Source organism: Ipomoea triloba, chromosome 11 (genome assembly GCF_003576645.1).
Source record: "Ipomoea triloba cultivar NCNSP0323 chromosome 11, ASM357664v1".
NCBI classification, from domain to species: Eukaryota; Viridiplantae; Streptophyta; class Magnoliopsida; order Solanales; family Convolvulaceae; genus Ipomoea; species Ipomoea triloba.
Window position 1 is genome coordinate 647613 of NC_044926.1, and position 24549 is coordinate 672161.

General features: G+C 33.4%; 3 protein-coding genes across 3 annotated transcripts; all 3 read left to right on the plus strand.

Moving 5' to 3' along the window:
• Window positions 1-2544: 2544 nt before the first annotated feature.
• Window positions 2545-3270, plus strand: LOC115996895 (ethylene-responsive transcription factor 2-like). Its single transcript, XM_031236332.1, has one exon. The coding sequence runs from the start codon at window positions 2545-2547 to the stop codon at window positions 3268-3270; it is 726 nt and encodes a 241-aa protein (XP_031092192.1).
• Window positions 3271-6725: 3455 nt separating this feature from the next.
• On the plus strand, window positions 6726-7823 carry LOC115997590 (ethylene-responsive transcription factor 1-like). Its single transcript, XM_031237179.1, has one exon. It carries the CDS (start codon window positions 6764-6766, stop codon window positions 7646-7648), a length of 885 nt encoding a protein of 294 aa, XP_031093039.1. The 5' UTR covers window positions 6726-6763; the 3' UTR covers window positions 7649-7823.
• A 5565-nt stretch (window positions 7824-13388) lies between these two features.
• On the plus strand, window positions 13389-14312 carry LOC115997425 (ethylene-responsive transcription factor 13-like). The gene has a single exon (XM_031236978.1). It carries the CDS (start codon window positions 13437-13439, stop codon window positions 14139-14141), a length of 705 nt encoding a protein of 234 aa, XP_031092838.1. The 5' UTR covers window positions 13389-13436; the 3' UTR covers window positions 14142-14312.
• Window positions 14313-24549: the final 10237 nt, after the last annotated feature.

Consider the following 24549-nt stretch of genomic DNA (forward strand, 5'->3'; position numbering starts at 1 on the left):
GGGGGGGGGGGGGGGGGGGGGGCCCCCCCCCCCCCCCCCCCCCGCCCCGCCCCCGAAATATATATATATATATATATATATATATATATATATATATATATATATATATATATATATATTAACTTTTTAAAATTAAAATAATAGTTTTTAAAATTAAAATTACACTAATTTAAGATGATGACTAAATCCCCGTCCCCGCCTAATTCCCCGCGGGGACGGGGATGAGGACTATTTTCCATTTCCCGCCGGGGACGGGGACGGGGAGTATACTCCCCGCCCCGCCTCGCCCCGTTGCCATCCCTACTCACAGCATCCATTTTGTCATTTTTGAGGCTATCAAGAATGAAACTCGGAGGTCTTTCGAATTCAATCCAATCACAACTTCTATAAACAGCAGCCTTAGCCAAGGCATCAACCACTGTATTCTGCTCACGAGAGATATGTGTAATCTTAATTTCTGAATCTAGCTTTACTAATCCAATCTTTGCAAGCACGAATAATGGCACCACTTTTTTTTCTTTTTTTTGAGTTCAATAATGGCACCACTTAAATCAAGTAGATTATTTTCTCCATTAATCCAATCAACTACATCTTTAGCATCACTCCTAATCCACACTCGCATAGTTTTCTTCTCCCAAGCCCATTGTAGCGCTTTGTAAATAGCCCAAACTATATATATAAAAAAAACATTATCAAGCATAAAATTTGGCCATAAGAATTTCCTTAATTATCAAAGCTCAAACTATATGCTACATATATTTAATGCTAAGGTTTCATTTGATAATTGCGTAATTACGTATGATCAAATTGTCAACACATGAAAAGAATCATAACCAAATCGATTTTTTTCTATTTTGGTTATTTAATTGACGGGCGGCCCACCAACTAACACCAACTAGGCTGTTGCCACTCTTCCATGATTGGAAACTTATAAAAACATCAATTCATAATTCCTAAAAAAAAAAGGAGAAACATCTCATATCACTATATCAGTACCACTAACGCCTGTCCTCTACGTATGGCACCTATCCTGCAAGTCCGAAACAATAAAATATTTGATAGAATATATTTGTGAAACATGTGTTAAAACAGGAGCATATCATACATTAAAATTCCCTTTCATAAAAAAAAATCATATATTAAAATGCGTGCATTCACACTACATAGTTTAATTTGTAATATTAAAATCCGTTTAATTTTTTATTTTTTTTTTATTTTAAAAGATTATATGTTGTCAAATTAAAAAAGTGCCCCATCTCAACTAAAAGTCTAAACTTATAGTTGGATTGCATACTTATGTTTATATATTATATATGCTCAACCCCTTAGCAGGCCGATGACCTTTGGCATGGGTTTGACTCTGATACTAAATTGAAGCATGTACTCCATCTCAACTAAAAACCTAAGCTGATAATTTGATTGCAAATTTATGTTTATATATTATATACGGAGTATTCAACAGGCCAAATGAGTTAAACATAATTCTTCTATCCTTCATAATTGAGCATGTCATGCAATGTGTCTTCTTAATACGATTTATTTTTACTATATAGTTTACAAATTATTACACAGAAATAAGTTTTATCTAATACATCCCCGTAATACTTGCAAGCTTACGTCGTATTAAAAAAACACGTTTGTTACATATTCAAATTCAAACTACTTAAGTCAAAATCAAAATATATAAGTACTCGTGATAAGTACAGATTTATATAAATTTTGATCAGAATATATTACTCAAGTATTAATTAGTTAATCCAACAAACAAAAACGTGCTTATTATTCCTGTAATTTAATACCAAAATCGGATTGGATTTTCTTGAGGATTTTCAATTCCTCATGATCCATCAAAGAAACTTCAGTTTACTGATACTACTACGGAGAAAGAAAAATGAGCAAAGCTGATAAACAACAAGAAGAAAGATATAAATGTTAGAACGAAATAACAAGGATAAAATTGTCATTTCATAATTAATAAGACCAATCATCTAACCAAAAACTACACTCTTCTTAGTTTTTCTAATTTTGATTTATTGTCCCAATAAACTAATGAAATAAGTCATTTTACCAAACACTTAAATAGCTTATTGACCAGTCAATTACTACAGAAAGTTTAGTTCTAAAAATTTTTGTGAAAAGCTCCGTGTTTAATTTCTACCTGATAATGTGGAAATAACTCAATTCAAACACAAAGTCAATCCTATTTCGTAAGTTAGTCAAAAGTAACATATCCTTCAAAATTGAATTCAATCAATTACTTTAGATTACGTGGTATATGATTTGATTAATGTATTGTATATATTATAAATATTTGTTTGTATTATTGGAAGGAGCGTGATGAAAATTTGGAATCTTCTTAGAAGAACCTGAATGATATAAGAATATAATAAACAAATGTATAGGCATCTACACCTACTAAGGGGCTAAGCATATAAATAAGCAAAGACAAAACCTTTGCATCCATCATATCGACACTCATCACTACACAGTACACACAAAACAATTCTCAGAGAAAAACCCTAAAGATCATCAAGTTATTGAGAAATGAATCAAGAAAATCTCTCAAGCTCCGATCTTTCCCTTCTTGAATCTATAAGCCAACATCTTCTCAATGATTATGATTTCTCCGATGTACTTTCGACGAAGAGTTCGTCCTATGAATTAACTGATTTCACTGACAGTCATAATTCAAGTTTCGATTTTTCTGATATGTTATTGAGGACGAATTCGTCCTATGAATTAACTGATTCCACCAATTCGTCACATGAATTGACTGATTTCACCAATGATCATGACTCAAGTTCACACATGGGGAACGAGGGGCGTGCGGTGGCGCGTGAATCAGAGGCGGCCGGGGACTGGAGGAGGTTCCGAGGGGTGCGGCGGCGGCCGTGGGGGAAGTTTGCGGCGGAGATAAGGGACCCAGAGCGGCGGGGATTCAGGATATGGCTCGGCACGTACGAGAAGCCGGAGGATGCGGCATTGGCTTATGACCGAGCCGCATACAAGATGCGCGGCTCTCGGGCGGTCCTCAATTTCCCGCACCTTATCGGCAGCCCCGACGCGCCGGAGCCGGTGAGAGTGAGGCCTAGGAGACGGCTGCAATCTTCGCCGCCGCATGCGCCGCCGTCGTCTTCAGTCGGAAGCCAGTCTCCGATGAAGAGGAGGAGAAAGATTGAGTTAATAAACGCCGTAGCCAAAGCCAATCTCATGAACGCAATTTCTGGAATCCAACTCGGACACAGTCCACTTCTAACTCCAAAGTTTTAGTTATTATTGTCATTAATTAAGATCGGTTAAAAAAAATGTTTTCAAAAAAGATCGGTTAAAATATTCCCCAAATTGCCATTAATTCAACGGTGGATTTGATGAAGATCGATGAAATGTAATCGTATAATATATAAATATAGATGTGCAATCCAACTATCAGTTTAGCCTTTTAGTTGAGATGAAATACATATTTTCATTTGTATTACATATATACCGAATTCACTACAAGTTAGGAAAATAATGTCTCAAGAAAATAATTTCTTTCATTTCATCACTACTACAAAATTGCCGTATATTAAGTGACATAGTATATGTTAAGCGACAATTATGTACAAAATCGCTGTCTTGTATATGTTAAGCGACAGTTATGTACAAAATCGCGGTCTTTTAAATGACATAGTATTTAAAAATATATTAGATGATGGTTATTTAAAAGACCTCTGTCTATTATTTATTTATTTATTTATTTATTTGCAAATAAATAACATTAATTCAAATCAGATGATAACACATTATAGATGATGGGGGTACGGCGCGGGGCTGCCTAGTTCGCAGATTGCTTAGTAAAAATTAAAAACGGTTGAGCAAAATTACTCATAAGGTTTTTATCTTTCTAAGAATCAAATGAAAAGAAGAATCACCCCTAATAGAGTTAAGGCCTTGAACTACTTTAAGTCTTGAAGTGAATCTGGTACAATGGGGATATTATCGAAATTGAGGGTCTTGAGCCAGTTGAGAGCTTCTCTAACTGCCACAACCTCGCTTTTCTAGAAGAGAAAACTCCCCGCCAATGAGATCCTTTTGCTGCAACAAAACGACCTTGATCATTTCTAAGGACACAACCAAAATTTATGCAAAGACTGTCTTTATTTATGATCGCGTCAACATTTAATTTGAAAAAGCCTAGTGAGGCTTGGTCCATTGGTCTTTCTCTATTGTGGAGTCATGCGAACTGCGATTGATCGTCTATTAAGTGACGTAATAAACCATATTTGTAGTACTGCATGCAATCGATACATGTCAATGTATATACTAACCGTATAGTATTACACTCTACTTAATTGTACATCTTATTTTTATTAGTTACCCTATAACATCACGCGGTAACACATAATATACACTATTTAATTATATATTATATTCTTTGATGAGTCATGGTGAACGTTTAGAATTTTCAATGAAGCACATGAAAATGAAGTGAAATGGGGAAATTCATAACATTTTTATAAAATGATAATGTATGACTAACCTTGGATGTCTCAGCTCTCTCACATGTATAATTATATTATAGAAATTAAAGTGTTCACACTTATATAACAACAAATTTGAAGTAACGAGAAATGCATATGTTTACGTGTGAAGATTCCATATGTCTATGGTGTGAAGATTCCATATGTCTATGCAGTAAGTTCACTTCACATGCAAGTATACTACTTTGGGCTCCTCTAATTTCATTTATATATAATTGTCAGATCAACATTGTTTCGATAAGATCGATGCTGAATTCGACTTTTTAAGCCTTCATCTAATGTTTTTTTCTCAGCACTTATTAATCTTAATTAGATACTACTATTTGTTAAGATCAAACGCTTACCACTATATGTTAAAAATTATATATCACTAATAATGAATTCACGATTTTATTTTTTTATATATGCGTAGCGACTAGTGTCACGTTTTGAGTACTCACTTTTTTATGCTTTCGTTTAACATTTTCTTATATATATACATAACAGGCAATGTTATATTCATCAATTTCAATAGCAATATATTGGACACTTAGACTCAACCTTCTAAACTTTTGTCCGAGAATAATTCTCATTAATCATAATTAATTAATTTATCTTCAAATTTAAAAAACTTTATCTCCAATTCTCTCTCGATCTGATTTCCCTTTCCCAATGTTTTTGCAGTATGACTGAAATTGATGAAGAACACGACAAACCATAAAGAAACGTTACTGGTCGTGGCTAGCGCCTATGTAGACACGCATACAATGAAACGCACGCTATTGTGTAAAGATAATGTTACGTTTCTAATTTCTAAAAATGGCATGTGCTCTATTCTGTTTCAAAACTTTTTGGCGACTTGGCGGTGTTATTTATCTCGTCTTTTCGATGAACAATAAGTCACCGATATGGGCATAAGGTGATATATATATATATATATATATATATATACACGCTCCTACCCGATATTTCATGGAGAGATAAATTATAAAATATATTAATATTGTTCAGTTAATTGAGCTATGTTGTTTTGAGTGGATATATTACTATATGATATACTTTTCAAACTTCTATAACTGCATAATTGACTTATATAGATTCTCTTTACCCAAACTAATTAATAATATTTAATAAGATTTTATCCGTTGTTATAACTCACCTTTGACAGGATCATATATAATTATGCATAACTAGTAATATTATAATAGAATTATAAAGCTCTTGCTATCATATACTGTAAATAATTTTCATGTGATTGGAGTGTTGGACAGAGATTTAAAGGATCAAGTTCAACATCTCACTATCAAAACATAGCGTTAATTGCTATGTAAGTGTAAGAAAAAAAAGTTGCGCTTACTAATTATAACTTTTAATTAGTATAACGGTTAGCGTTTGATCTGATAGTTTATTAGGTAGCGGTTTGACGAGGGTCGAGTTCAACATTTACTATTAAACATGACGCTAATTGATACATAAGTATAAATAAATAAAATCACGTATTAAAACTTTTAGCATATTGTTAAAGAAATAAAGTTATGCTTTTGTAATTAACTACAACTTTAAAGGTAATAATAACATAAAAGTATTAATATTTATTAAATTTACTAATATTTTGGCCCTGTTTGGTAAATGGCTGTTGGCTGATTGGGTTGGCTGTTTTGGGTTAGAATGTATGATTTGTTGATAATATTAGCTGATTGTAGAAAGTTGTTTGATAAATTAGCTATTAGTTGATAGCTGTTTGATATAATTTCTTTTCTTAAAAAGCTAATTGAAAAGGCTGCTTTGAGTAGCCTTTTGAATTTTAGCATTTTGGAGTTACAAAAAGCTTATTAACCAAACAATTAATAGTGGTCAAATAAGCCAAAATTGACTGATAGACTAATTATTTACCAAACAGGACCTTTATGTGCATAATGCACAAAAATATATGCACAATATTAATATAAAAAACATAACTCGATCATGCATGAAAGTTATGATCTAAATATATACATATAGTAAACATTATAAATATTTGTATGTATTCTTCGAGGAAGCATGATATGAGCATTTGGAATCTTCAAGGAAGCAAAGCAACATTATCATATAGGTCAATAAGCTATAAACAAATATATTTGCCTCTACGGCATTGAAAGGGACAACCACATATATATATAAGCAAACACTGGCAACCTTTGCATCCATCAACAGTCATCCATCTATCTCTTCATACAAAGAGAAAAAGGGATTTCAACTTTCAAACCTTAAAAGATCAAATAAGAATGTATCAAGAAAATCTCTCAAACTCCGATCTTTCCCTTCTTGAATCCATAAGCCAAAATCTTCTCAACGATTCTGATTTATCAGATATACTTTTGAGTGTGTCTCGGTCTCATGAATTCGCTGACCCCACCTCATCTGGTAAATTCGTTAATTCTACCTTATATGGTGAATGTGTTGATTCTAGCTTTGAATGTGTTGATTCTAGCTTGTCAGATGAATTAACTGATTCTACTCTATCTAGTAAATTCACCAATTCCACCTTATATGATGAATTTGTTGACCCTAATTCGTCTTGTGAATTCAATGATTCCACCCTATCAGGTGAATTCGTTGATCCCACCACTGATCCCACCCTGTCTGGTGAATTAGCTGACCCCACCAGTAGATTTCACTCAAGCTGGGGAGAAAGTTGTGGGGAAACAATTGAGGGAAATTCACAATCGGTGGCGGAGGTCTCCGGGCAGGCGGCGGCGGACGACTGGAGGAGGTACCGAGGGGTGCGGCGGCGGCCGTGGGGGAAGTTTGCGGCGGAGATAAGGGACCCGAAGCGGCGGGGATTCAGGATATGGCTCGGCACGTACGAGAAGCCGGAGGATGCGGCGTTGGCTTACGACCGAGCCGCGTATAAGATGCGCGGCTCACGGGCGGTCCTAAATTTCCCGCACCTTATCGGCAGCTCCGACGCGCCGGAGCCGGTCAGAGTGAAGCCTAGGAAACGCCTCCAAACATCGCCGCCGGCGGAGCCTCTCCCCAGTTCTCTCGTCGACGGCGAGTCTCCGAAAAGGAGAAAGATTGAGTTAATAAATGCCGTAGCCAAAACCAATCTCATCAACGCAATCTCTGGAATCCAATTTCGACCCACAGCTCAATTGGTACTCAGATAATTAACAAAATTCAAGAAAAGCTCAGGGATTTTGCCCAGAAATGGGAACATGGAATCCACTTATAACTTCAAATAAATTAAATTTTAATTAGTGTCATTAAGATCACTTGAAATTGGTACTCAGATATTTCTCCAGCAAAAGCTGTGATGGCTTTAAGTCGATCCATCTTGTTGGTTGTAATTATTGAATGAGTTACAATGATAGTTATTATTCTTGTTTAATTTTTCTCAATCAAAAGGCAGTGATCAGTTCTATGCAAGTTCAAATCTTGATGTATGGTTTACCTAATGGTGATTTGATGCAATGCATCTGTTGTCATTATATTAATTAACTGATTCAATAAGGGATCCTCATGAAGTAGCTATGGAGATTGTTAGTTCAAGTCAATTAATTATTTGATTACTTACATTATTATTTTTCACGAGTAAGAAATTGATGTAACTTTTGATGATACGTATGATGACGTTATAAGAAGGATGAAATTATCTTTCTTAGGCGCTAAAAATCTTATTTTTCCGTTCCGATCAAAAAAAGAGAAGAAGGGCAAAGAAAAATTTAGTTGTTAGTTGAATTTGTTAGGGATTTGTGTGTGTGTGTGTTTTTATGGAGAATATTTGATGGTGTGCATTGAGTGAACTTCGCTCCTACCATATAGCCCAGTAGAGAGGTAAACTGCACTAAAAAGACACTATGTAATAGACTCGACCAAGAATATGTATGTTGACACAAATTAAACTGGTGACTTTGTAGTACAAAAATACTCTATTCACTTGGTAATCCATTTTGGGAGAACTTTATTGTTAATATTGTTTTATTCGTTTATATAGTCCATTTGTATGGTTGGGGACTATTTCACCCTACTATGGTTTTGATATCCATTGTCAGGTTTATTTACCTATTTTTGTTATCTTACTATTGGATGGAAATTTTAAATCTCTAGTAATTACATACAAAACCTATTACCCTTTTACTCACATACATGCACGCTCGCGCACACACACACATATAGAAACACACAACAATGAATTGCATCAATGCACCACAAAACGTACCACACACCAAAATAATTGCACCATACCTCGTCACACCTAATTGTGCGTTTCCGAACTGTGTGTGATGCGTTTATGTGTACTTAATGATGTGTTTTGTGGTGTATTTTATTGCTATGTGTTTGCTAACACTATTGGTGTATTTCACAGATTATTATTATTATTATTATATGATACAAATTAGAGAGTAACTAATAATATGAGATATGTTTATGTGTGCGGATTCTATATGTCTTCAATAGCTCCAAAATTTCATTAGTCATCGATGATTAGCCTCCAAGTTCAACTTTATCCCTAATATAATTATCAAAATTATATATATTGGAAAGATCATAGGAGAAATGCTGATTAATCTCATTTATTCATTTGAGTTCAACAATGATTGAAAATAAAAATTAAAAAAAATGTTGTGACATTTATGTAATTATGTAAGTTCATTTGAAAGCGCTTGAGAATGCATTCCGAATAACCAATAGTGCACATATGAGTGTACTATTATAAATTTTGAGTGCAATAACACTATAACAATTATTCGCGAATACACTATCAAGTATTTTCAAATACTCTGATATGTTATAATTACAGAAATATTACCATATTTTTTAAAATTTATTTATACTCTTGATCATTTTAGATGAACGGATATGGTTAATTTGTATGTCTTTATGGACTTACTAGTTTTGAATTGATCTGATCATATAATAATAATAATAATAATAATAATAATAATAATAATATAATTAAACGTGGTTGTGTCAGCAATATTCATTAAAAAAAAAAAAAAAGCTTATGACAGTTGATTCCATGTGATCCCATACTGTTCCCCAGAATAATAATACAAATAATAAAATAATAACTCATCAATAATATTACTATATGATTATATTTTTCATGTCTTCTTTATTTTATTTTGTGTTCTTATACAAGTACAATGGATCGATTATGTCAGTGATGAAAAAATTGGATAAGTTATTAAACCTGATTTGAAATATTTTTAATTTAACTCGAAACAGTGAAAGTAATACGCCAATGAAGAGAGTAAGTGAAACGGTTCATTGATTAGACTAAATTAATTAATCAATGGCTAATATAAATATTGAGCTCATGTGATAAGGAGGTATACATTCAAACTTGTACTCAGACTATTATTAGCAACTAACGTCACATTTTCTTAGCCTAAATTTTACACTCCAGACATCTGTCCAACAATTAGGACTGTATTCATCGTATAATGTATACTCATCGTTATGAATATAGCAATCATCATACGTTATATGTATCCACATATTCTTTTTTTTTTTCTTTTTTTTTTTGAATGCTATTGACTCTGTTGCAATCATCATACGTTATATGTACCCACATATTTGATTGAGTAATTTGTTCACAATATTCTTCTCTTCTCCGACAACTCATCAATTTTCATTAAAAAGAAGAAAAACATATTACGCTTTATCCTTTGTAATATCAGGCACTTTCCAGAACGAATAACCATTATTCACAAATAATATTTTTTTATTAATTATAACAGAATTACAAAAGCACTTATTATTCTTTAAAAAAAATTAACATAATTTTCACATGTTAAAACTACTAAAGACTTCAATATAATCAACATCTTTAACATTCTCAGATTTGAAGCTCAATAAAGTCAAATTAAATTCATAAAATTTACTTCGCTAACTAATATATAGAGATATCAATTAATTGAGACACATCCCTCAATTCAATTTACCTCATTCACAAAATATATATATATATATACACACACACATACATACACACACACATACAAACAGAGCGACATCATTAAAATATATGTTGTACGTAGAATAAGGTCCAAAAGCTTAATTGGTTTGTCTAATCTGGTTAACCGGCCAATTCAAAATAAAGTCCAAAAGCTTTACTTTGGAGTTTTTTCCCAAAATGGTCCCTCGACTATGTGGATGTGACTAAGAATTATTTTAATCGGTGCTTAAAAAATGAGTATTTATGAAATTTACGGAACTTATTGTAAAACTTCATAGGAATAGTTTGTATATTTAGATAGAGGGAAAAAGTCTGTAAAAAAAGTTAAAAATTTTTAGGATGGATTGCACGATTTTAAGTATTTATATTTGTAAGAAAAAAAATGTATAGAAATTCTAATTTTATAAAGTCTAAAAAATGAAAATAAACAAAAATGAAATAAATAAAATAGTTTTTCCCAAAATGGTCCCTTGACTATCCTCAAAACGGTCCATCAACTATTTCTCAATGTTTATTAGGCTAACAATTGGTAAATGGACGAAAATACCCTCCATTTTAACACTGATTTGACGGAATATGTAACGGAGGACCAAATTGGGTGAGTTTTTTAAAGTCGAGGGACCACATTAGGTGCAATTGAAAGTCGAAATGCAAAATTGAGAATGAGCAATAGTCGATGGATCATTTTGGAAAAAAACTCCTTTACTTTGCAAACAGTCTTAAAGTACATAGTTTAAATCTTATCAAAAAAAAAAAAAAAAAAAGAAGAGAAGTATAAATTTAACCAAACAAATACATCTCACAATTTACTTTATTCACCCGTTTCTAAGAGAGTAAAAAAGATAAGCTCTTGTTTAGATCCAAACTTATTTTAAAATAATAGTACCTAGATTGAAGAGAATAATATTTATAAATTTTATACTCGTAATAAATATCATTGATTGGATCATTTGCATCCCCATACATGCGACTACATACATACGATGTACTTCAAAAAATAACATCAATAATTGAACAACACATGATTAACATCACCTACTGCTTTAATCAAATATCTGTCATCCATAAAATTAATATACTGATGGCATAATTATTATTATATTACGTATTGTATTTTGTTCCTATTATCCCTTTTACAAGTAAATTAGTGATAAAGGGAAGACAGCAAAGTCAGGTAGCACATTTCCTCCATTATTTAAAAAAAAAATATTTTTTTTTATAATTTACAAGAGAATCTTATTACAGTATGTGGGACTATCTTCTTCAATATACAAATGAATCTTGTCCCCAGCCGTCGATATTAAATTCGATCTCTACCTAGTACTAAACCTCAGTGAAAAAAATGCAATCCCTTTGGATCAAAATTAAAATCAATCCTGGTGTGCACAAATGATCAGTATATTTTAAACATAATTTTCACACTGTCACTATTATGGTTTGAACTGTGGTCTCTTCTTTCAAATGTTGCCTACTGAACTAATAAGCTAAGCTCGTGCTGACAATAAGTATACTTGAGTGTACTAAAGGGGAAAATTAGAAATTTTGATGCTTAGGGCATATAGCTAATTAACCAACTTTATCTATCATGAAGTTAATTGTTGTGCAAATTGGCGAACTATATATGTTGTAGGATTAAGTTCTTAGATGTGCCCAACAATCACCTTTTAGAATATACCTCTCGCATACTCTGATACCAATTGTCAGATAATGTCAAACACTTGTTACTTGTTAAAAACTAAAGTAGTAAATGCCCAATTTTATATCATTATACTTGCTTCGATCAGGTTCAATAAATAAATTTAGCCCTCTAAGCCACAACGACACATATATAATATTGTCATGTCTAATTCAATTAGAGTTACATATTTTATTTATTTATTTATTTTTACGAATCAAAATAAAACAATAAAATTTTAAAGGAGTTGTGTTCATGTATGACTTATACTTGTTGGATGATGCGTTGATAGAGACAATGAACAAAAGTTAATGAAACCTTATTATATAAAATTTTGACCTTATAAAAGTGACAACTATGCTATAACCCCTAATTAAATAATGAGAATTAAATTATTCACCAACAATGAAAATATATGATCAACATAACATATATGATGCAGACATACATACATCAATCGTTATACCCTGCACCACGGTGCACATAGCAATGTGCACCACGTACGTAAAACGACGTCGTTTTGGTGTTAGTAGACGCGGACGCGAATGACTCAGGAAATTCATTATCTATAATACACATAATCATTATCTATAATACACAGAACGTTTGCCTAGAATACACAGAATGTTTGCCTAGAATATTGACACAAAATACACAGATGTTAGTGGACGCGAATGACTCCAGGGAATTCATTATCTATAATACACATAATCATTATATAGAATACACAGAACATTTGCCTAGAATACACAGAATGTTTGCCCATAATACACAGAATATTGACACAAAATACACAGAACTCATCCTCCTAACATTCGAATGCACAAACACATCACAACTTGTGTTAATAACATGAATACACATAATATTTACACAAAATACACAAAACTCATCCTCCTAAACATTTGAATGCACAAACAAATCACAACATGTGTTACTAACATGAAATCACAACATGTGTTACTAACATGAATACACATAACGGTTGCCTATAATACACAGAACGGTTGCCTAGAATACACAGAATGATTGCCTGGATACACAGAATATTAACATAAATACAGAGACCGGCCGAAACAGAAAACGTGATTTCCAAAAAAGACGGACAATTAGTTTACAATGCTCAAAACGACGTCGTTTAGGTACGTGGTGCACATTGCTACGTGCACCATGGTGCACAGTATAATTTGCCTACATACATATACATGTATATATACACACATATCTACCTAGAGTATATAGTGTCCCCTTGATGACTCGAAAGCCCATTTACAAATAAGAACATATAGGCTCGAAGAAATTAATAAAAGAAAAAAAAATGGAGCCAAAAGAAGAACAAACGGAATCGCCGGAGTTGGAAGTGACATTCTCCGACGACGATCTATCAAGCCTCGACATTCTCCTTAATCACTCCGAAATTTCGGATTTGCTGATGTTGTCGGACGACACGAATATTGCGGCGTCCAATCATAGTTCTCCTTCGGCGCCGCCGCCGAATACGGCGCCGAAGAAGGCGGCGGCGGCTTCGGCGGATTGGAAGCGGTACCGGGGCGTGAGGCGGCGGCCGTGGGGGAAATTCGCGGCGGAGATAAGGGATCCGGGGAGGAAAGGCGCGAGGATTTGGCTGGGAACGTACGAGACGCCGGAGGACGCGGCGGTGGCTTACGACCGCACCGCCTTCAAGCTGCGCGGCTCGCGCGCGCTGCTCAACTTCCCGCACCTAATCGGCTCAAACATGCCGGAGCCGCATAGAGTGAAGCCGCGGCGGCGCGCGCGTTCCACGGAGCCGCCACGCGCCTCTTCCTCTTCTTCGTCACCGTCGTCGTCATCATTGCCATCATCCCCACCGTCATCATCGTCATCATTACCACCGTCATCGCCGGCGGCTTCATTATCGGAAAACGGCGGGGCCAGAGATTCTCCGAGGAAGAGAAAAATCGATTTAATAAACGCTGTAGCAAACACCAATAGTTTGTTGGGTAGCCAAACTATGTTAAAGATGTTCAAATTGTGCAAATTCTGATCACGCCATTATTACCTTAATTAAACTTTTATCAAGAAATGTTTGCAGATCCCTCTTGATCAAGTCGAATTTGCGTCTTTCACACACTTGAATAATAGTTTTGGAATTCGCTTGTAACCCCAAAAACTTTGTAAATTACTGTAGTTATGCACTGTATTAGTATTTTCTATGCGTAATGAGCAAAAATAGGTATCTAATATTATTATTACTTTATATTAAAATCTTAGATTTATTTAGATTTTAAATATTTATATTATTATAAATAATAATAATTATGTAAAATATTTTATAAATTTAATATTTATATTTTAGAAAAAATATAATGTGTATATTATTATTATTATTATTATATTTTATATACTGTATATTCTCTTTTATCCCATCAATAAAGAATGTATAACGATAATATTATATTTATATATATATATATATTGTGACGAGAGAAACCCCATCAGTACATTTAATTTATTGAAAAGTCAGTAACCATTACTTAAATGCGTGATTTAGGTAAAATCAATCTTGTGACACTAGTCAGGAAAGGGCTACAAGGAGATAAATCAATCTAAATTGTCTAATTCAGCCAAATCAGGGTTCTACAGATCAGCCAATAAACAGTTTCTACAGACAATCAAACTTGAAACTTTACAAAAATTCAGTTTGAGAGTGTAATATTATATATTTTCTTAAAATAAATGTGATGATGTTACCAGGATTTACGTGACAGACTGATACTGACAACTTAGTCGATCATAGTTGTAACCTGATCTTAAAATTCAATCATATATCTAACCTAAAACTACTTGGCATTATAAAATTCACAAACAACAGAAATGTCACTTCAGATGTTTGTTTTCATGGCTTTTTTATTTAAATAACGTTATTACACTGTAACGGATGTAATCAACTTCACTTCTTAATTGACATCAAATCCCTTTACAAGATTATCTTCAATATCTTAATGCTATTTGGCCATTATAGTACCGCTAGTTCGTGTGTCGTCTTCTATTACCTTTTTTTTTTTTTTTTACATTATTTATAATTTTTGCTAGTTTCCTGTGGGCCGGGTCTTTAATTAATTAATTTATTCATTCCCCTATTTTGGGGCAATTAGCCAAACAAAAAGAAGAAAAGAAAAGAAAAAAAGACATGAATTATTACTAAAAGGGCACAAAAACTTTAACCTAATTTATTTCTTGACTTATAAATTATAACTAGCTAGTATACAATGTATAAATTTATTTTATTATATTTACATACAATATTAGTCAACATTTCATTGAAAAGATGTTGAACTCGCCGTTTCAAACTTCCACCTAACATTAATACTAATTTTTAAGTAATGATATACGTTTGATTATGAACTTTTTTTTTCCCAAAGTGGATGGAAAGGTTAAAATAATTTTTATTTAGTATTCTTTTTTTTTTTTTTTTGATTAGCCAAAAAGAAACTCTAATCCCTCCAAGAAAAGAAAAAGGATAGAGCTTATATTCACACTCCATTCTACCATTTAAAAAAAAATATTTATTAGATTAGTTTATAATGGCATATAATAAATATTAAGATATTTATACACAAAGGCTCAATTAATATTCTTTTTTTTTTTTTTAATATTCTTAACCATATGAAACTCAAAGAATGTAATAAGACAAAATGAAAAATGTAAGGTTAAATGTGAAAACATTACAATAATTGATGAGTAAACAATAAAAATGTTAAATACTATAAGTAAAAAAGAATAATGACATTTTCTGTAAATAATAAAAATAAAAATATTGTTTTATTTGTAAAAATATCACCGTCTCTTTTTTTTTTTTTTTTTTTTTTGAAGATAAACGTAGCTATTTCATTAATTCATAACATAAAACGTTTACCTCAACGATCAATGAAATGGTAAACCATTCCTTACAGTCAGACATAGAAACAACTTTTCTAACTATTCTATAGAAAACTTGAATCGCAGACTGTTTCATAACTAGGAAGCTATGTTCCTTCAAGGACCTTAAAGCTTCATCAAAGATCTAGGTCTTCGTCATCATACTTTTTTGCTCGCCCAGGATATAAGATCAACACTTGCCGAAACCAAACTAAACGATTGATGCTAATGATAATGAAAAGCTCGTGAAAGTAACGAGAGGAAAAAAGCCCGTGAAAGTAACGAGAGAAAAACACAATAATAGAGAAAATAAAAAGTGGTAAAGCCAAAGTAGGGTTGGGAGTTCAAGACTACCAACACAAACCTCAATACCTACCTACTATTATTTTATTTAAAGGGAAAGAAAACGGAAGAAGAAGATCTGTGGCGGTGGTCGGAGGCGGACGGAGCTGCGACGGTGGTCGGGGCGGAAGAAGAGCCAGAGCAAACGTAGAAGGTGACCAAAACCGCCGGCTCAAAGCTCCATTAGAGCTCCGGCCGGAGGCCGACAGTGGAAGCCGAAGTTGAGCAGCAGAGAAAGGCTTTTGGTTTTAGAGAGAAAAGGGACAAGACCGTGTGTTTTATTACTGTCCACCGTCTCTTCAATTCATAATATCCATTATTTTTATTTTTACTCATCGGTATATTATAGAATTTGATTTATTATATATTATAGTTAATTTGTTCATATCACCAAACACGTGGCAACATATAGTAATAGATTTCTGAATTAATAAGGACATAAACAAATATTTGGGTGGTGATATGCTGCAAGAGAATCTAGTTACATGCGCCTTACAAAGTACAAAGATAAACATTATAGTATAGTAATTGCCATTTGTGTCACTATCTATTAATATGGAAATTATTTAAAAAATTTAAATTAAAAAATGGACAATGAATATATAATTAATTAGTCTGTGTCGTAATATTTTGGAAGTATTTGGCGACAAGAGGAGAGCTGTTAGCTATGGGTGGAGTTGGCAGAAATTAAAATAATTTTTTTAAAAATGTATTTTTTTAATAGAAAGTTCATCTAGTTAAAATTTTGAGAAATAAAATTTCTAAATTAAAAAGTCATTCAAAAAAAAAATAAAAATGGATAGTCATCAAATTTTGATGCAATAGGTGTTTCTTCGTTGAGGTCCTTGTAGGTTTTTCTTTGAACTTTGTCCCCTCGTATTAAAAAAAAAAACAATACACTATATTAAATATTTTAATATATTTTTACATTATTACGTGCTAAAATTAATTTGAGAGACTTTACCATGTGTTAACTAGATGATAACACATCATAATAAATCATAATCACCGATGGTTACAAACGGTTGAGATCAGAGCATTAGGATACTTTAGACCCGATTTTTTTTTATTGATATTGTAATGGTTATGCTAAAATTCTTATAATATACTACTTGTTTGGATATCTATCACAAAAAAAAAAAATCGTATTATTATTTTTAAAACTTAATTATGATAAAAATCATTTTAAAAAGTTGTTCAGCAAATAATTGTGAATATAAAAATAAATAAATAAATAAACGTACAGTGCCCTTTACTCCACTAGTATATGTTTATATGTTTATTGATATACTCCAATTATTGAAGCAGTTGGACAATTAATGATCAAACATTATTAGACTAAAAAATAATCTTATCTTATGCACTATTTTTGTATTATTAGAATTTTTAAAAAAAGAGCCACGTTCCAATAAATAATTAGTCATTTGCATCTTCGATTGGTGCAAAAGTAAAATAAAATAAAATAAAATAAAATGTAGCGTTTGTCAACATATATATCCTTGTGGAGTTGTGGGAAATACCTATTACCCTTGTTAATTTGAATAGGTCACTTGTGACAATTTATGTTAGTTTATCTTATTATGATTTTTACCGATTAGGTTACAGGAAGAGCTTCATCGAGGATGTCTTGCGCATATCAACTGCAAAATTTTTTATATATCAAAGTTACACATAATATTACATGCACAAGAAATAATGAGGCAGTGAGTAGAATATAGTTATAATTTTTTTTTTCTCTCTCTCAAAATGATGAATTTATGATATATTCTTTTAGAGGACACAAGGTGTGGGGAGGGGTGAGGGCACGTAACCTCTCACTAGTTTGAAGCAGTTTGTAAGTGAACCAACTAAAAAGTCGGAGGACCGAGCTTTGGACTAGCCAAAAGTGCATTATTCTCATGATGGTAAATATTAGTCATTAACAAATATATAAACTAACAAAAATTATAATTTTGACAAATATATAGATACGTTATTCAAACAATTTGTATGTATACATAACAAAATTGGGGAACATGCCTAGTGATTGGAGAAGGGAAAATTATTCAAGGTGAACCTGGGTAAAAAATACACAATTTACATACTGAATATTCACAATTTATATATTGAATGTTCACAATTTACCTACTGAATGTTTACAATTTGAATTGTGAACATTCAGTACGTAAATTGTGACAAGGTGAATCTGGGTTTTTGCTAAGTTTGGCCAAATTTAAGTCCAATAAAACCCTAAAGAGTTCATGGAGTTTGAAATTTAATGATAGTTGAACCCATATCATTTTGATAGACCCAACAAAATGTCCAAGTCCAACATGGAGGCTTATTAAAGATCTCAATTGACCTTATGAGAGTCTGATCCGAGAAAATTCAACATACAAGCTCTCAATTTGTATATACAAACAAATTGGGGCCCCTATGATGGACTAGGCTATAGAGGACTTGGAATTTGAGGAAGAAGCCCACGAAAACTTAATGCAATTGTTATACATTGGACCATAATTCATATTGTATTTCGGTTTACTAACCGAAATACAGTTAGGGACATGTAAAAACATATCACTAGGTTGTTTAACGGCGTTCTTGTGACGAAAACCGAAGACAGCAACCAACATGTCACCGGAGAAGGGTTGGTGGCCTTCTCCGACGACTGGAGATGGCGACAAAACTGGTCGCCATCTCCAAGGGGTGGAGGAGGTGACCAGGTTTGGTCTCCTCCTCTGTCACGGAGATGGCAACCAGGTTTGATCGCCATCATCACCATGGGATAGAGTAGGCGACTGGTTGGTCGCCATCTCCAGTCGCAGGACAAGGCGACCAAACCTTCTTTGGCGACGTGCTGGTCACTGTCGCCATCGAAACATGATCGGTCAACCTAGTAAAAGGTCACTAAAAGGTATTTGGGTCTTGATGTACTAAATTCACATGTTTATGTACCTAGCTAGCTAATTGTAACTTTCAAAAGTTAATTCGGGGCTTAATTGGCTTCTCAGGTAAAGTTCGGGGGTGTATTTGACTCGTTTCTCTATCAAATATATTTGGTTTAATTTTAAGTCCAATATATGTCAGATTTTTAGATTTGATACCTGAATGAATAACCGCTTGTATAAAATATGTCAAAGGTAAACGCATAAGATGTTGGTTAACATGTTATGTATCTGCAATTAACATATTTTGTACATATAGTTAACAGTTCATGTGCTTGTAATTATAATGCAAGGTAGATCTTAGTCCATGGTATAATTTGTCAATCCTTTCAATATAATTCTCATATCTACCAAGTACTTATATTCTTGCATACCAAACAATAGGAATTCAAATTCCTTCGTAATTCTCATGTTATTCCTTTCCCCCTCTAATTCCATCATTTCAATCAAACGGCGGATCATCACCAAGCTACTATAGAATACAAATATCTTGCTCATTATTCCAGTTTCTAATACTACACTGAAGAGAACATTAAATTATACCATGGACCAGGATCTACATTAAATATGCATTTGCTTTTTCTTTAACTAGTGAGCATTAAATGTTGGTCTCTAATTCTAGAAGAGAGCATTAAATGTTGGTCTAATCTTTATAGAAGTACACGTTAGTCGATTGATCCACCTCTTCAAATTAGTGTCAAAGTAATGACAATAAAAAAAATTGATTTAAAAAAAAGTTTAAAAGTATCTTTATTTATAAAACAAAATTTAAAAGCTTCCAGGTTAGGAAAAGACCGGGCAATGAGCAATTAATTTGTCAAATCATCACAGAAAGTGAAAAAAATATATAAAAGGAATGTCAATTGTCACAAATTTAAATGGTTAATATATATAAAGAACTTATATATAAAAGAGTTGTCGGAGGACTCATAAATGACATGAAGCAGCCCACCACAATGCAGGCTAACCATTTCTTTATTTAACTTTTTCAAAACTGTTCCATAATAGTGGGACGCCATTGCCATTAAGACTTATACATCAAGAAGACTAGAACCCATAATCTTTCATATGAATTTAGTTATGATATTACATTAAAGATGCATTTGCTTTTTCTTTAACTAGAAATTATTGAATTGTTTATTATTTATATTTTATATGTTATATATGTTCACACAACTTAATAGCTAGTCTAGCTAACTAGTTTGTCAGATCAAACGCTTACTAGTACGCCAAAAGTTATAGCTACTAACGAAAACATACAATTTTTTTTTAGTACTTGAGCAGTAGTTAGCATCATGCAAGAATCCCTGCTTCTTATACCAATTGTCTTAATCAAGAGCATATCACTATGTCAAAAGTTATAATTGATAACTAATAATACACAACTTTATTTTTCTTATACTTGCATAGTAGTCAAATCCGCACAATAATCCCTCGAGCAGAATATGTCTCTGATAGTATTTGTCAGGACCAAACACTTAACTATTTAATTTAGAAAAACTTTCTTTACAAATCTAGAGCATTTAATGAGAATAGTAAGAGGAATTGTTGAATTGATGAATTATTTGAAATAATCTATATACACCATAATTGCTTGATGAATCATACTTAGGATGAGTACTTCTTTTCATCTCCCCATTTACGAAATTAATATTTTTGCATATATACCTTTAGATGGCGTCTTTCACGTTATAATTATATATATGCATGCAATTCATGCCATGCAAGAATATAATCTTAAATTAGGTAATAGGTATATACAAACACAAAAATAAAGTTGCTGAAAATAGAGCACTAGATGTATATATATCTTTAGTAAAAAGCCGGTCCATCAAATATAATAAAGATTATCTTTTATGCTACCTTTCTTCTTTAGATTTCTTAATTGTTATTTTTGTATTTAATAATTATTTTGTGGGTTGCAATCATTAATCTGTGGATGAATGCCATGCAAGGTTTCTGCATGGCCTTTGAGCCTCCACTCACAAAAGCCGCAAATCAGCAAATCCCATGATACGATATGACGGAGATAATATATTTAGCTTTTTTTTTTTTTCTTTTTCTATTTTATAACGATGACAGAAATTCACATTCATTATTCGAGAATGTATACGAAAAAGATAAATCAGTCTAAATTGTTCATAGCTAGAGGCCTCAAATTAAGAAGACCTATAGACAACTGTCACCCAGAGTCAAACTTATAATTTTATAGTTACATAATCAACAATTTGACCAGTTTGATTGGGACTATCGGATATATTTAGCTTTTGTACAAGGTGGAAATGGAAAAGATAATGATACGTTGATACTACTGTATATGGTTGATGGATGCATGACACATTGACACGCACTGAAATGATCTGAGTGTGATTTAACCTTTCAGTCAGATCAGATTTTGGTTAATCTAAGCAGTGGCCCTGTAATTATTTGTTTATTATTAGTGATGACAAGCTGGCTATGCTAAATTGAGGTGGTGAGAATGTGAGATTCACGCTAGATTTGGAAAACCTTGTACGACGACGTACTAGGATAGGTTGTCGGTGGTCCGGAGATTGAACTCTCATGTCGTTGGTTACAGGCACTGTTGTGATGCGCCATGGATTCCGAAATAAGTAGAACTAGCTAGCTGGATGGTTATGTGCGTTGGACGAGCAATGATTTTGATGATTGCAATAGCCCACAAATCAGAAGTAAATTGCACTAGAAAAATGATGTATATCGAGTTCGACTGAAATAGTGTTTGACAATTATCGAACTTGTGTATTACGGAGTAATTCTTAAAAAAATTTCAGAATAATTTATTAGAAGCTTGGAAAAGTACAATAATTTTCATCACATAATTTCAGCGTGTTTCCTATAATATACATACAAATTGATGGATTATATTGACCCAGTTGGTCCGACTCAAATAACCCAATAATCAAATGATAAATAATAAAAGATAAAGACAGCGAAAATAGAATGGAAAACACAATGAATTACTAGTCACAGAGACAAAGTTTGTATTATATTAATGAGTTGTGTCAAGGTATTACAAGAGAGTGGAATCCTCTAACGAGGCAACTTAGCAAGAATTCATACTACTTTACTCCTAACTACCCACCAATAAAAAGCGGGTAGTTTGGACCTCCTTAATTAGGTCTAACGCCTTCACTATGCGCGCTACAACTGTCCAAGAAGCCACGGATGTTGAGCCCAAGAGCCCGGCCTTGGACCTGCTGAAGGCACCGAGCTCGGAGCTCGGCCTTGGGCCTGCTCAAGGCACAGAGCTCGGAGCTCGGCCTTGGATCTCCCCAAGGCGTCAAGGTCAAAGCCCAACCTTGGACCTCCTCAAGGTGTCGAGCTCGGTCTTGGACCTCCCCAAGGTGCCGAGCTTGAAGCTCGGCGTGGGACCTCCTAGGTGCATTTGGCGTGGGACCTCTGAGGTGCCAAGCTTGTTCGAGTCCGCTCCACCAGATTGTATGCTCCAGGTCCATTTATAATATATTCATCAGAATTAATAAACGTTTAATTTAAATATTAATTCAAACTTTTAGTTAAGATCAAACACGTTGTTTAATTTTATGTTAGAAACAAGATAAATAAAGTAGTGAAGTGTTGTCATTATATGAATTGTAATAAAACCATCAAGATTACGACAAGCATATGCCCATGTGAAATCTAAATTCGAATTCAAATTTAGTTTGTGTATATACAATTTGGTTTGCTCTTAAAAGTTATTGCTACAACGACACATGCATGAATGAACCTTATAAGCTGCTAATACCAGGCGAACTGTGCATGCATGTATATAAATAATGCTAGGAAATAAAGCATGCAAACTACGTTGGTGGTAAACTGGTGGTCACAATTTAACGTCGCAAGATGTACCGTTGCATGCATGCTAGATTTATATATCTTCACTCGGTAAACGTTTTCTAAATGAAATATTCAACGTTTTTAAAACGTACACGTACTCTTCTAATATCATCGCTTGTCGTATTCGAGAAAGTAGTGTAGAGCATTCTCACCTAGCTCAGTTAGTACCATTTGGGACGTTCTTCGAGTATAGTGGTTGACCGCGTTTAATCTTAATCTTTTAAATTGACTACCAATGCTTCTTCGATTTTCAAATTGTTATCATATGCGGTCCAAATTAACTACCCATGATCCTTCAACTATCAAATTTTAACACTCATGGTTCTTTTAAGAGGACCACAGTTGGTTAAATTTTGAAATTTGAAGAACTGTGGGTGGTTATCTTGGACCACAGATGGTAACTATTTGAAAGTCAAAGGATCATGGATGGTCAATTTGTAAGTTTAAGACTAAATGTAGCAAAATTATTATATTCAAAGGACCCCATATGGCATTAACTCCACCTAGTTTGCTTTAATTCTCTGATACATATAATTTCAACCGTGTAAGGTGTAACCTTACCATTATGCAAAGGTGTACTCTGTCTAGAGAGCGTCTTATGACACTAGCAAGCTGCTAAGTAAAAAACTACAAAAAGGTAAACAAATCTAGATTCTTAAACCAAAAAAAGCCAAAGGTAAATAAGTCTAAGTTGCCAATAGAGATCAATCAGCTTAGGTTATACGGCTCCCACAGGGTGTGGTTACCAACTAACTGCCGAACAAACTTAGTTGGGATTGCCCATGGTCTAATTTTATTCTTAAGTTCATAATATGTCAACTATAGGTAAATAAACTGAAGTTGTATGATAATCTATATATGTTACATGCATGATAGAGAATATACTACGCACCGTGTACTTGCTTAGTATCCGGTCAGGTCACCGAGAGGAATCATTCTTGACCTTGACTGACCATTAGCTTGATATTCTAGACCTAAATGCTACGACCGAGCTAGAATCATGGCTGTTGTGGTACTTCATTGTCTTGTGACCGACCCTGACCTGTTTAGGTCGGGACGGTTGTCCCGGACAGGGTTGCGTGAGATTTTGGGCCTAGGCTCTTAACTTTAACCCATCCCTCGTGGGAGGTTAGGAATATTGATACACTTGGATGTCAGGGCGATGCTACCGAGCCAACTAGTTGTATGTGCAACACGTAGTAGACATACTGAGAGTCTGGCATGTGTCTCCCTTTTTTTTTTTTCGCTATAAATACCACGTTTAATGTTAGAATAGGGAGAACTTGTGACCTTTTTACCTACTACGCTATAGCTCGGAATCTTCTAGCCTCACGTCTTTACCCAAGCTCAATATTTAAACCAATAAGCTAAGCATACTAGAACGGAACCTAAATACGATCCGACCTATTA